The 13,220-nt window shown below is 36.3% G+C and overlaps 1 protein-coding gene across 2 annotated transcripts in view; it reads left to right on the forward strand.

The window, feature by feature from the left end:
• UNC13C (unc-13 homolog C) overlaps positions 1-13,220 on the forward strand; it is a 590,924-nt gene that overhangs the window by 479,005 nt on the left and 98,699 nt on the right. For both annotated transcript variants that reach the window (XM_058541619.1, XM_058541618.1), the window contains 2 exons: positions 1,009-1,086; positions 5,384-5,461. In XM_058541619.1, the coding sequence (XP_058397602.1) occupies positions 1,009-1,086; positions 5,384-5,461 (156 nt within the window). The remainder of the gene's footprint in view (positions 1-1,008; positions 1,087-5,383; positions 5,462-13,220) is intronic.

Below are 13,220 nucleotides of genomic sequence, written 5' to 3' on the forward strand. Positions count from 1 at the left end.
TGTTGTTGCTTTCTCTCTTCTAAGAAAATCACCTCCACATTTGACTTAGGATAATTCAAGGTACGTAAGTAAAAGCAGTAGGAGGCAAACTCATCAATACATCTTTAAGTAGTTGAAATAAAATGTAACTAACAAAGTTTGTTTGTTTCCCTTGTTTTGCATAATTAATGAAAGCAGAGAGCATCTTTAGGCTCAAAAATAGTTATTAGATGGAGAAGGAAAATGTGGAATTAGGATGAAAAGGACAGAAATGGGGAAGATCAGGCAATATTTTATCAAATAATGCATCAATAAATAGCTTAGTAAATTGAAGGTAAATGTATTGAGATAGTGTGATGCAACAAAAGCTGAAGTTTTAGATATTAAGAGGTGGTCTTTGATATTAGTCAGTAAGCCTCCTTATCACAGAAAATTACTGAAAATATTCATTGCTAAGTGACATGTATAGGAATGCTCTGGCCCCACTTACAATGAGGTATTTAGAAACAGTGGAGAAAGTTGAGAAAATGACCACCACAAAGAATTTTGGCATGGTATATGTGTGGGGTGGGGGGCAGGGAGTGACACTAGCAACCATGAGAGATGATTCAAAGCATGAGGTGTCATTTATTCAGGGGGGAAAAAAAGCATTAGGAGTCATTAGGTAATAAGTATCCAAGCATAGAGGAGGTTGCCACAAAATAGTGTATCTTCTGAATATTTAGTTGTTAGCAATAAAGAATTTTGTGATGGAGTAGGTAGTATTCAAATGGAATGAATCCATATGGAATATCTTTCAAATGTACTGAAATATTACAAATTGTCATCTAAATATAAGAGTTTAATTGAGATCCTTCTTTTGGCAAGAGTGTAAATTCAATCACTGTTGATGGCTCCCTTTCAGCAGAAAAAGATATATGAAAAGTTAGCCTGATTAGCATTAACCTGGATAGTGTGTGTGTGTGTGTATATATATATATATATACTGACTTGCCAAAAAAATGTTTTTTGTTTTTGTTTTTTTCCTAGACTATCAATAAAGTACTGCTTCAGTATGCTGCAATTGTATCTAGTGATTTCAGTTCATATTGTCATAAGGAAAACGTGGTAAGTAAAAATGTCTCTACTTTCAAGTATTCCTCGGTTGAGACCCACTTATTCAAACCAATAAGTAAGCAAGAGAAATTGTTTTCTTTCTGTCTTCATTCAGGATGATAGGAAATAGGGATCCCAAGAAATTGTTTGGAAACTTCTCTAGTAGTCCTGAACTGGTTATAATACAGAATTCAGGGGAAAGTTGAGAGCATCTCAGCACCAGCCAACTTGTAGTTTTCCATGATGATAAGGAACAAGCATCACATAAACAATGGAAAACCCACATAACTGTAAAACATTGGAGCTGAGAACTAGGAGTTAAAAAGTTATTTAGTATTGACACCAACTTGTGTAGTTTCGGCACCAGTACAAAATGAGTATAATTTGGTCTTTCAGTTTTCAAATAAAGTGAGAAGGATGGTTAATATAAGGAATGATGCTGATTTCTACTCTGAATTGTTAACTTAGCCTTTTACTTTTTGGATGATTGAGAAAACATTTATAAAATCCAAACCGGTATTGCAACTTAATCAACAAAAGGCACAAAGAGAAGCAAGATAAACTTGATCTCAGAAGGTGATTTGGAATATAATCAGTGTTATTTTATGGTGGAAAGTGAAAATCTTTCTTATTCACCATATGTAAGATTAGGAGAAATATGTTGGAAATATTATAAGAATTAAAGAAAAAGCACTGAAAAAAGATATTAAAAAAGTCAGTCCTAGATTTTTAAAGAGGAAAATCAGTTTTTTTCCCCTCAAAAAAGCAGTTCTCACTATCAGGCCATTCTAAAAGAGAATTCTCACTGAAACCTCATTGACCTCTTGCTGACAGCTCATTAAGATGTCAGCCCTAATGATTCTTGAGGGTCCCAGAAGATGCTTCTTTCTCTTAAATTAATATGCTGCCCAGAAATTTTATTAAAATACTCAGATATAGCAGCAGTGATTTCTAATTGCCATTGATTATAAATACTGTAAAAGGCAAGATAGAATATTTATGTATTGAAAGCATATATTTATAATTAAAGGATAATACATTTGAAAAGTATTATATTGAAAATCAAAACAGTGCCTGATAATTTCAGAAAAGATTCTGATTTTATTAAAATAGCCAAATTGAAGATTTTGAAAAGTGGCTATGAATTTCCAAGGTTAATTCCTGTCACTCAGAAAGGAAAATTAGCCTTAAAAGGTCCCTGCAAACTTCCACTTGATGTGTTAACATTCTATTGTCTATTTTATTTAAAAAAAACAACTAAGGAAAAAAATCATAAATCATTGTTTATTGTACTATTCTCTGTATTTTTTCTGTATATTTTATAGTTTTCAAAATCAAATTTTTGTAAAGAAAATAAACCACCCTTGCAAATATTACAACACAGGAACTTGCTTTTGCTCTTTTCAATGCTTTTTTTCCCTCATTACTGATGTCTTAGGTAACATCAATTTTAAACTCTCACTAAACGCCAAGTATCATTTTAGCTTTTCCATAAAGAATATCAGTTAGCCACTGACTTTATGCTTTCAGCTGAGACAAACTGAAGAAATGCTTTTGTACATTTGTGTGTGTATAACTACTGTTACAGATTTCTTCGAATATCAAGAACATTGAAACTTTTTATCGTTTTTCTTTTCTCAGTATATATATGGCAATATACCTATTTCATCTGCAAATTGAGCTAGGAACTTTTAAAGAGAGACCATAACATTTGCTTTCCCAGATGTCAGAATTAAAGATGACGGTTATACAAAAAGCCTGTGGCAGAATGATTTTTTTTTCTACTATTACATTTTAAATTGGAAATGGGTGAGAAGTTTTTTAATCCACTTTTCCTACATTCAAAATATAGCAAAGCAACATTACCTAAATCAGAATTACTTGATTTTAAATATTTTTTATAATCTTTTCAACTCAGAAACATACTTCAGTCATGTAGAAATGCTATAGTCTGAACAGAACTTTCATATTTGTTGTATTTTAGGTTTTTAACTTTGTTGCAGATTTACATGAAAGGCAATGCATTATGATATTTTTAGGGGAAAAGCCAAAATATACAAATAAAACAATTAGAACTTGACTTCAAACATAGGTTACTTCATCTATCTAAACTCATCAACAAATGATGTTTCTGAATTGAGTTTTAATGTTCCCTTTACTGTGGATGTTGTTGTTGTTTTGTTTCATTTACTATAGAGGTGTTTAAAGTAAAAGCTGTTTCCTGATTAAGGTAGGTGTGTGTAATTCAATTCTAAGTAGTGATTTGATAAATGGATTCAATAAAATTGAAATTTGAACATTTTAAGGTCAGGGAAAGCTTAATGAAAGACGAAAGTCTCATTTATTTTTGTCTCTTTCTTGATAACTGCATATCTTTTTTCTATGTAGCCTTACCTAGGGTCAATAGCAATCCATGCCAAGTGAGCCCAGTGTCTATGTTCATTTTTTTTCTTAGTAGGTCTTTTCCATCAGAAATGATCATATTAAGAAGGCTTGGAGATTGGTGTTTATTTATAAAGTAGGTACTAGAGTACTGTTATATGTGCCAAAAAAGAGAAGCTTGAGTGTTAATATCAAATAATCATAGAAGAGTCTGCCCAGCTAACTTGGACCCATGGGGAGCAAAGTGATAAAACCTTTCACCCATGTAGTCTTCCTGCTTCTCATTAAGAGTTGTGGTCTTCCTTTGACCTTAGTTTTCTCCCTGGTAGGACTGACCAATTCAAGCCAAACGTTATCCCTCCGCAATGAAAAGAAAAAACTCAATGACCCTATTCCCTAATGGAAAAGTCTATTGGCTAGGTCGTTGATTTTAGGTCAAGATGCTGAATCCGCTCCAAGTCTGACCATAAGTGCTATGGAAAGGACTAAACCTAGACCAAGTGGCTCTCAATTACAGCAGGAAATCAGAATCGTTTGTGCAACCTTGTGGTTCAGCTTACTGAACAGAATCTATGGGAGATAAATCTCAGATATCTGTGTTAAAAACATAAAATATTTAAGTGACTGGAATCAAGCGAACAAAATAGAAGTTTTAAATTGTTTTCATAAATCAAAGTTAGTAGGTGGTCACTTTAAGAGTCAAGTAGAAAGTTTTTCAAAGCTCAGTAATGTGGTTAAAACAATAATAAAATCTTTCCACTGATGAGTGCTAACGCCTCTCTGATGTCCTGTAAGTCCTTTGCTTGCCTCTCTCTGATTCCTTATTGGCCCATTTCCCAGCAACTTGGAAGATATATCCATTTTCCTTTCTTTTACTGTTTTCTTCCTCCTATCTACTGGCTCTTCAGAATTGGCATGCAGCAAATATCAAATTATTCTATAACTATTCTGAATTCCATTTTCCAATTATAAATTAATTTCTACTATTCTAAGGTCATATCTACTCCTGTCACAAAGCTTTACATCTTTTTGTTATTGTTCTATTTCTGCTTCCTTGGAAACAATAAGTCAAGAAATATTTTTAAAGCGTGTATTATATATAAGGCTCTGGGCAGGACTCTGAGTAAAAGAAAACAGAAACGACACGGCAGCACATACAGTGCATTTAAGGCTAGCTGGCGAGGTGGCGAAAAGCAACTCTAAAGGTAAATAAAACAAATGTCAAGTGAGTGACAAAAGGTTACAGTTGGGGAAAGAGAAGGCTCTAACTTGAATGATGGATATGATTCAAATAGTCCAGGAGATTCAAGTGAAGAGGTCACATGCAACACCAAGTCACAGAGTCTGGAAAGCCCAGGTGTTTGGTGGGAATAAGCCCCTTGGAGTTGCGAGTTAATTGTAATGCAGTAGATGGAGATGAGAAGGAAAACATGCTGTAGAGCCAGATGAGTAAGGGCCTTGAATACCAACGCGTGGACTTTATCTGTAGTCATAGAGAATTCATTAAAGATGTTTGTTTCTATTTTTTGATTTTTAAATTTCAGATGGTGTTTTGGTTGTTAAAACAGTGAAATAGAAAAATTTAAACTAATCTGTTTTTCTTAAAATAAATCTTTAAAAACAGAATTTGGTTAAGTTTTAATTATAAAATGCCACAATGTTAAGAATAAAACATTAGTACTAAGTCTCCAATGGTTTATTGTCTGAGTATACTCTTAAATTTCATTCCCCAAGGTGGTCACATTTCCCCCTTTCCATTCTTAACTGTTAAAAAGTATAAACTTAAAGTAGCAAAATTATTCTATTTGCCAAATATAATAGGACTTCAGTGATAGCTGTATATTATTACATTTTAGGTAAACTCATTCAATAATTTAACGTATAAATGATTCTCACACTACTTTTTTTAAAATTGTTTTATTTAAAGCCCTGTATATTGATGAACAATATTCAACAATTGCGAGTCCAGCTGGAAAAAATGTTTGAATCTATGGGAGGAAAAGAGGTGGGTATGTTTTTATGCCTGCATTTGACAAGTATCTACTTAGAGATCATAGCAGCATATCTCTTTGCTATGGAATGTGTCATAAGTTTTGGTTTAGCTAAAGAACAGGAAATGATAATAATCTAAAATCCCATTAACAATTAAGGTGATTATTATCCACAACAGAATACTTTAGTAAATACATTAGAAGTGTGAATGAGAGGAGGGAGATGGTCAATAGCCTTTTGTAGTATATATAAATATATATATAGTCATATATACACCTTTAAATATGTATATGCTAATGATCTGTAAAGTTTCACAAATTGCAGATGCTTTTTGCTGTATTGTGCAATGTCAACCTGATACCGATGTGTGTTCTGAAATGTGCTTTGTGGCGCTAGTGGTTTTTGATGGTGGTTACTTGTTCACATGGAAAAATCTCTGTCGCAAATGTGTTGTGTGCTGTGTCTGTAATGTGTCGTGTCTTTGTCCAACATCTTTGACTTGCAATTCCATGAGCAGAAGAAGGAAGGAGAAAGATTCTTTTATGAGGTTTGTGATAGTAAGCATTTTATCCTTTCCCTGGCTGTTTTCCCCCTAAACCTAAAGACCATCGCACTTCCTCCTTATTCTCATTTGCTTGTTTGGATCAGGCAGACAGTGAAATACTAGCTGTGCACCTGCCCCCTCCTGTTGCCACAGTCTTTCCTTTCACAAACTGACGTGAGCATCTGGGGAATTGAGGACTGGAGATGGGGCCGAGAGGGAAGGTCGTGCAACTGGTGTTCTCCCACCACCATCCCCTCCAGAAAACACGCCCAAGGGTGGCTCGAATGAGGGGATATTTCTGTTTAAGATTTTATTTACTTTGCTCCGTATTGTGGTAAGTATATGAGCTATATATAAAGCTAGGTTGGATTTCAAAGCAAAGGTCCTTTTTATTTCTAAATTTATAAGACTGAAAATGCTTCTTTCAAGATTGGGCTTCTTCACATGTGATGTTGCTTTTAACCCCAGAGAGACATTTATACATTTTTCCCCCCAATGTCTTTTTCCTTATCCCCAAGCCTCAGTCTTTTCAAAAACGAACTTGCTATTCAGCATCCTACAATTGAGAATCACTAGGATACATGTGTGAAGGTGCAAAACTTCCACAATGAACTTTTATGAGCTGTGCTCCACTGCAATCTCAGTCTAATTTGTATAAAATAAGGCTCCATTCCCCAAAGTGTGTTAGTAGTTTTTGCACAGTTTGAGGGCATCCATCTCATTTTCAGGATTTTTCTGCTAAATTAAGTGAGAACAAGTAATTGGGGATCATAACTAGAGATTCTCTTTTTAATTTTAGTGATGTTTTATATTCAGACTTCAAGTCTACTTACTGTTTTAAAAAGTAGTGGAGAAATTACTGATTTCTTGTGGGAAATTCTATCTCCTTTTAGTGAATTTTGAAGACCACAAATCATTTAAGCATCAAGTTATATTTAAAATGCTATATTTCCAGAAATTTCTCCTAATGCTACTACTATTTCATTACTATTGTGTAATTGAACTCTAACGTGAGTGATATATTGCTGAGCTGAATATTAACCACACAAATCATACCTCTTCTTAAAAGAAACTGTGTGGGCCAAGCCACCCACTAACCAAAAAAGTAATGGGGTGGCTTGTTCGCCAATCAAAAATGGACTCCTTATTTCAAATAAAATGGCATGTTTGAAACATACAGGTTTCACATTATAAATTTAGTTGCAAATCTATGGCTACATCACAGAGCTCTTCCTCTTAATGGAGGTAGAAATACTGAGCTTGGTGCCTTCTCCCTTCTAACTCTTGCAATGTCATTTGTAAAACTCCTTATAATTTAAAGGGAAAATTCAAATAAATAAAATGAACGTCTAGCTTTTACCAATGTAATTTGTTAGAGACAGCACGGACCCGAGCTCCTTTCCTCTCCTACATTTAAATATTTTTCATCCCTTCCCTCCCTCTCTTTGCCCTCTTTCTGTGTTCTCCTGTCTCCTTTCCTACACACAGTTTCCTTTCTCTTACTCTTTTCCATTTCCATCTCCTGTCTTCTATTGCTAAGAAAAAGCTTTAGGCAGGCCCAGTCAGCATAGGGATTGATGAAATGTCAGGAGGAAGCAAGACCTGAACCCAAGTCTGAATGTAACATGCAGCCTCCCAGAAAGAAATAAGTTTTATTAATACAGAATTATGTTAAACATGCTGGTTGCTGCACTCAGCCTCCTCTAAGTACCAGAATCTCAAAATAATGGGCAGAGTCCTTCCAATCCCGTTATCTATGTATGGCAGTGTCTAAATAGGTCCCTTAACTTGGGGCTTTTATAAAGGTGAAAAAGGATTTTATTGTGAATGACGGAATTCACCCTTTGATATGAAAAGTATATATAGCACTTAAAACAGGCATGTTCAATGGCCTTGAAAGGTAATATAATGTGTACTAATGCCAATTCCCAGTTTTTCCTCACAGTGGAACTGGTTATAAAACCTTGACTGGTATTGCTAAGGGAAACTTTCCAGCCTAGATCATATCCTTCTTTTAGGAGTTTCTCATCATTTTGTCCCCCACCATCTGTGTTAGGATGTGCACTTCTTGCTACAAAAATCTAATTAGCAAATGATTGCTTGTGCACTTGCTCAAAATAGTTTTTAATGCCATGTTTTTATTAGCTGGCTTCTAACAACAGCATTGCTGGACTCTAATACTGTCTGCAAAGTGCTGGCCACTTGCAGGCCTGGTTGCATGATGCTGCAGCTCTCTGCTGCCTTAACCCAACTACATTGGGGCAGCTGCTCTGTCTTGGCAAGGTCACTCTCTTTCCCCTCTGGAAACAGAAAGACTGTTTAAAATCTTTTTTTTGGTGGGAAAATTCATTCTCTGCATGGAGTCCAAGATGGAAACATTGCCTAACATAATGACAGTCTTGGGATGATGCTATTGATAATGGTTCCCAAAGCAGTCACACGAGCAATCACTGTTAACAACTGCGCAATATCCTGTGGGCCATGCAGGCACCTTCTTTTCCAGTGCTTTATTCAGAAAAAAAAAATTAAAAGAGAAAAGCACAAAATTTCTTCTCCTGTAACGCCACTTTCCAACTCAATTCTCTTGATACAAATTAAGAGCATGTTTTGATGTAACAACTCTGTGATTACTCTAGAGAATATTAAAAAAAATAAGTCACACAAAAACTATAAAGAAAAAGTGACCTTTAGGAATCAGGCACGGAATCTGTTCTTTAAAAAGCATACCAGGTGATTTCTTATGTGCATATAGTTTTGGGAATCACTATACTCAGATAAAATAGCCAACCCATGGTATGGACTGATTTGAGCTACAAGTTAAATTATTTACACCACCATCTTCGTGCTATAGTACCTACCTATTATAACACAATAACAGAAAAATGATTATCAGGGTGCCAGGTAATAATTCTCATTCAATGGTGAGTAATTGTTTTATTAGCCTATAAAAGTTCAAATAGCTCAAAAGTAAAACATATACAGTCATGTGTCACCTAACAATGAAGATACCTTCTGAGAATGCGTTAGGTGATTTCCTCATTGTGCAGACATCATTGAGTACTTACACAAACCCAAATGGTATAGCCTACCACACACCTAGGCTATGTGATAGTTATCTTATGGGACCACTGTGGTATATGTGGTCCATCGTTGACTGAAACATCGTTGCGTGGTGCATGACTGTATTTTGGTTTATATTATTTTAGTAGCTTAATTATTTCACGAGTATAACTCAGTACCTACCAATTGCAAATAAATACCTAGCTTTTATTCAATTTTTTGTAAACATATTGCTATAGCCTACAGAAAGGACTTAGTTTCATTTCCTTGTTCTGCAATCTAATTTGTATGAGTACATGAAAAAGAAAATCATATAACCCAAAATTTAATTTCTTTTCAGGAAGTCATAAGATATTGGTTATGAAACTCTACAGAACCTGTAGTAATTGATATAGAGGAATTATGACTGTGCTGTGTAAGCAGAAGATGCATTACTCCTTCACAATATTGTATTGGTACAATTGCCATGAATGGTAGAATCCATAATTATCCATAGGCCTGCTAACCTATTGACAGTACTTCAAATTCTAGAAATTAGGCATTATTAACACATTTAGGGGAAATGGGAGAGGGCAGTTTTTTGCTTAGCTAAATTCTCTCATTCTGCTGACCACAAAGCAGACCAATTAGATACAATGGTAATGTTATTTTTATTGATATGTCTCTGAAAGGATTGAATCTCCTGACTCAATTCATTGTGATAAACTTTCCTGAACAGGGCCAAGGAATATGGAACATAACCCTAGCCATCCAAAAATGTGTATATTTTAATGAGCAACTTAATTATTCTTTAGTTTCAGAGATGCATATTTATGTCACTTTTCATTTTTTAATGATGAATTTGATGTGTCAATTAGAAACTGCATCTAACTACCCAAAAGCATATACATGCAGCTGATTGAAATTCGTTGTAAAATCTCTTAGCCATATGGACTCAGTCTTCAGCTAAGCAACCCCTGACCAGAGAGGAGAGAAATTAACTTCTGTTGTTAATTTTTTTTACTTAGCACCATCCTTTCAACATTGTACTGTGTGGGCAACAGGGAACTGAAGATCGCTACTTTAAAGGGAGTAATACTCCATGCCCGTAGTTCTTGAACTTTACACACATCAGAACTACCTGGAGAGCTTATTAAAAAGCACATTGCTGAATTCCATCCCCAGAATATTTGATTCAGTAGGTCTGGGGTGGAGCCTGATGATTTGCTTTTCTAACAAATTCCCAGGTGACAGTGATGGAGATATATTTTGAGAATTACCACTCTTTGCTTTTATTTATTTTTTTTTTTGTGAGGAAGATCGGCCCTGAGCTAACATCTGCCAATCCTCCTTTTTTTTTCTTTTTTCCTGAGGAAGACTGGCCCTGGGCTAACATCCATGCCCATTTTCCTCCACTTTATGTGGGACGCTGCCACAGCATGGCTTGACAAGCCGTGCGTCTGTGCGCGCCGGGGATCCAAACCTGTGAACCCTGGCTGCCACAGCGGAGTGCAAGCACTTAACCGCTCGTGCCACCGGGCTGGCCCCCGACTCTTTGCTTTTAGAACAGCAACCAGGTAATAGGAAATGGCTCAGAACGCCCGTTTGTCTGTGCACAGCTCCTAACTGACCTACTTGATTTGTTCTGAATCTTGAGAACATGTGGGATTCAATGTGTTTGAATGGACCTTGAGACAATATGCAATAGCGCAGGCAAATATGTGGATTAAATAATACAATAACGTCAAAATATAGGTGGCCGGTTTGCAGTCACATACAAATATCCAGCATTTTTTAAACATCCTGGACTTTATGCCTACATTTTATATATAATCTTATTAAAAGAGGTGTTACAGTTCTATAGAGGCTGAGCTTTGTGTTCAGGTTTCTGATCTGTCTCACCTTTTCTCCTTAATGTGAATAGAGATGCAGTTCACTAGTTAACACATTAATGAAACTCAATCTGCTGTTTTTATCTCTTTTTTAGCAACTGCAAAATAAATTATAAAATAAAATTAATAAAGAATATATTAGATACCATTAGATAATAAAATAGGCAATTTTAACTAGTCGTATCATTATTCATTTTAGTCATAAATTATTTCCGAAAGCAATTTGCACAGTTCTTCCTACTTAATTGAAGTGTCTATTGTTGCCTACTTATATTTACTGTATCTTTGGGAGAGCAGGAGTTGAGATAAGAAATTAAAAGATTTAAAAATAAATGCCTTAGGCCTCGAGGAGCTACCAACCATAAACACCAACTTGTAAAACAACAATTAGAGCAGAGATCCCATTAGTGCCCACTGAAAGAGATATTTAGAAGCCAAATGCTCCCTGTCCTGCCTGGACCACTTGAAGCATTTCTTCCCCTCTGGACCGACTGTGAAAAACAGAGGTTAGAGCACAGTGAACGTGCAGACAGAATCTACTCCTTCATTAGTTCACGCAACAATTTTTGTTTGCTGAGCACCTATTATGAGCTGTAAATTTTACTAGGCACCAGAGGTACAATAATTACTAAGATGCAGACCCCACCCTCAGAGAACATCAAGTTTAAAAGGGGGAGTCAGAACAATAAAAGAGATAAGATTTGTGGGGGAAACCCCCCCAACACTTTCTAAACCTGAAAACATCCTTCAAATGAAAGTTGTAATTGTTATGTCTTATTCCACAACTATTCAAAGAATAAACTCAAACCTCTAGCCTCTTAGTCTGTAAATAAAGCTCAAACGTGAGATGTCATTTGGCTGAATTCAGTAACAGCAATCAGCTATTTTTAGTTTCATGGCAGCAGATCACAAGGAGGACCGAGCGTCTGAAGTGCTGGCCTCTTATTATGGCAGCGTGCAGATATTGCCTGGTTCCTTTCTCCTCCTAACCATCTCTACAATTAGAGTTAACAAATTGGACTTAATAGAAAATTAAGAGAATAACGAAGCCCAGAGGGGCAAATCGCATAGCGGTAATTTAACGTGGTTAAGGATGTAGCACCACTGCCACATAAAGTTCAGCTAACTGCTAAGCTTGTGAAATTAAGAAAAGGTGCTACCTTGGCGGTTGAGAGGTTTCTGGGCGGGTGATCTATATCAAAGTGAAAGACAGACCCAGGCAGGTGCTGCTTGTTAACCTCATTCTCCAGAGCATTCCTGAGAGATCCAGAGAGCGTGGGGTCACTGTTGCACCACCAAGTCTCTTTTTAAACTAACCTCTGTCTGATCCTTGAGAGAATACAAGCCACAGCCAAGAGGAATAGAAATAGAGCTTTACTTGAACTGTCATTTTCTATAACAGGCCTATTTTATTGTCTTCTTGTAATCCCCTTTGATTGTTTATGCCTGCCTTAACAAACCATAAATTGATGCAGACACTGGTAAAACTTACTTCTTTAACCCAGCCAATCCTCCCTCTTCTCCTACTTGGCCGAGTGACCCTCACCACCTCATCAAATGGCTCACTGAGGGAATTCTGTCCCCATCACTCATCACTCGATATTCAACTGACATTCGATTCAGTTGATTGAATAGACTATATTCACTCTGCTAAACTGAGATGGATGCAGTAATGTGAACAGCCGAATGGGAAAGACAGAGTGAGACAGGGCAAAAAGGCAGTTTTTACAGAACAAATTCTGAACGTAAATTTTGTCTCATTTCCTGTAGTCCTGACTAATCCCTACTCTGTCAAGTTTCATAGTTAGTCAGCCAATAGATGGAGTTAATAAGCCCAAAGTTTTTTCTCTGCCAAGTTATCAGACTTGAGTTTTTTAATTTTTGTTTTTTTTGTGAGGAAGATCAGCCCTGAGCTAACATCTATAGCCAATCCTCCTCCTTTTTTTCCCTCTTTTCTCCCCAAAGCCCCCGTAGATAGTCGTATGTCATAGTCGCACATCCTTCTAGTTGCTGCATGTGAGACGCCGCCTTAGCATGGCTGGACAAGTGGTGTGTCGGTGCACCCCAGGGATCCAAACCCAGGCCGCCAGTAGCGGAGCGCGCACACTTAACCACTAAGCCATGGAGCCGGCCCCAGACTTGAGTTTTTTAAAAGACCATTTTCAGAAGAGAATTTCTTAAAAGGAAATAGCTTCTCAGAGTGCTGCTTTTCAATCCTCATGTGGCCCCAAAATGTATCACGTGGCATAACACATTATCTAGGCCTTGGTTTTCCCCATCTATAAAAAAGAAGGAAT

This window comes from Diceros bicornis, chromosome 5 (assembly GCF_020826845.1).
Source record: "Diceros bicornis minor isolate mBicDic1 chromosome 5, mDicBic1.mat.cur, whole genome shotgun sequence".
NCBI lineage: Eukaryota > Metazoa > Chordata > Mammalia > Perissodactyla > Rhinocerotidae > Diceros > Diceros bicornis.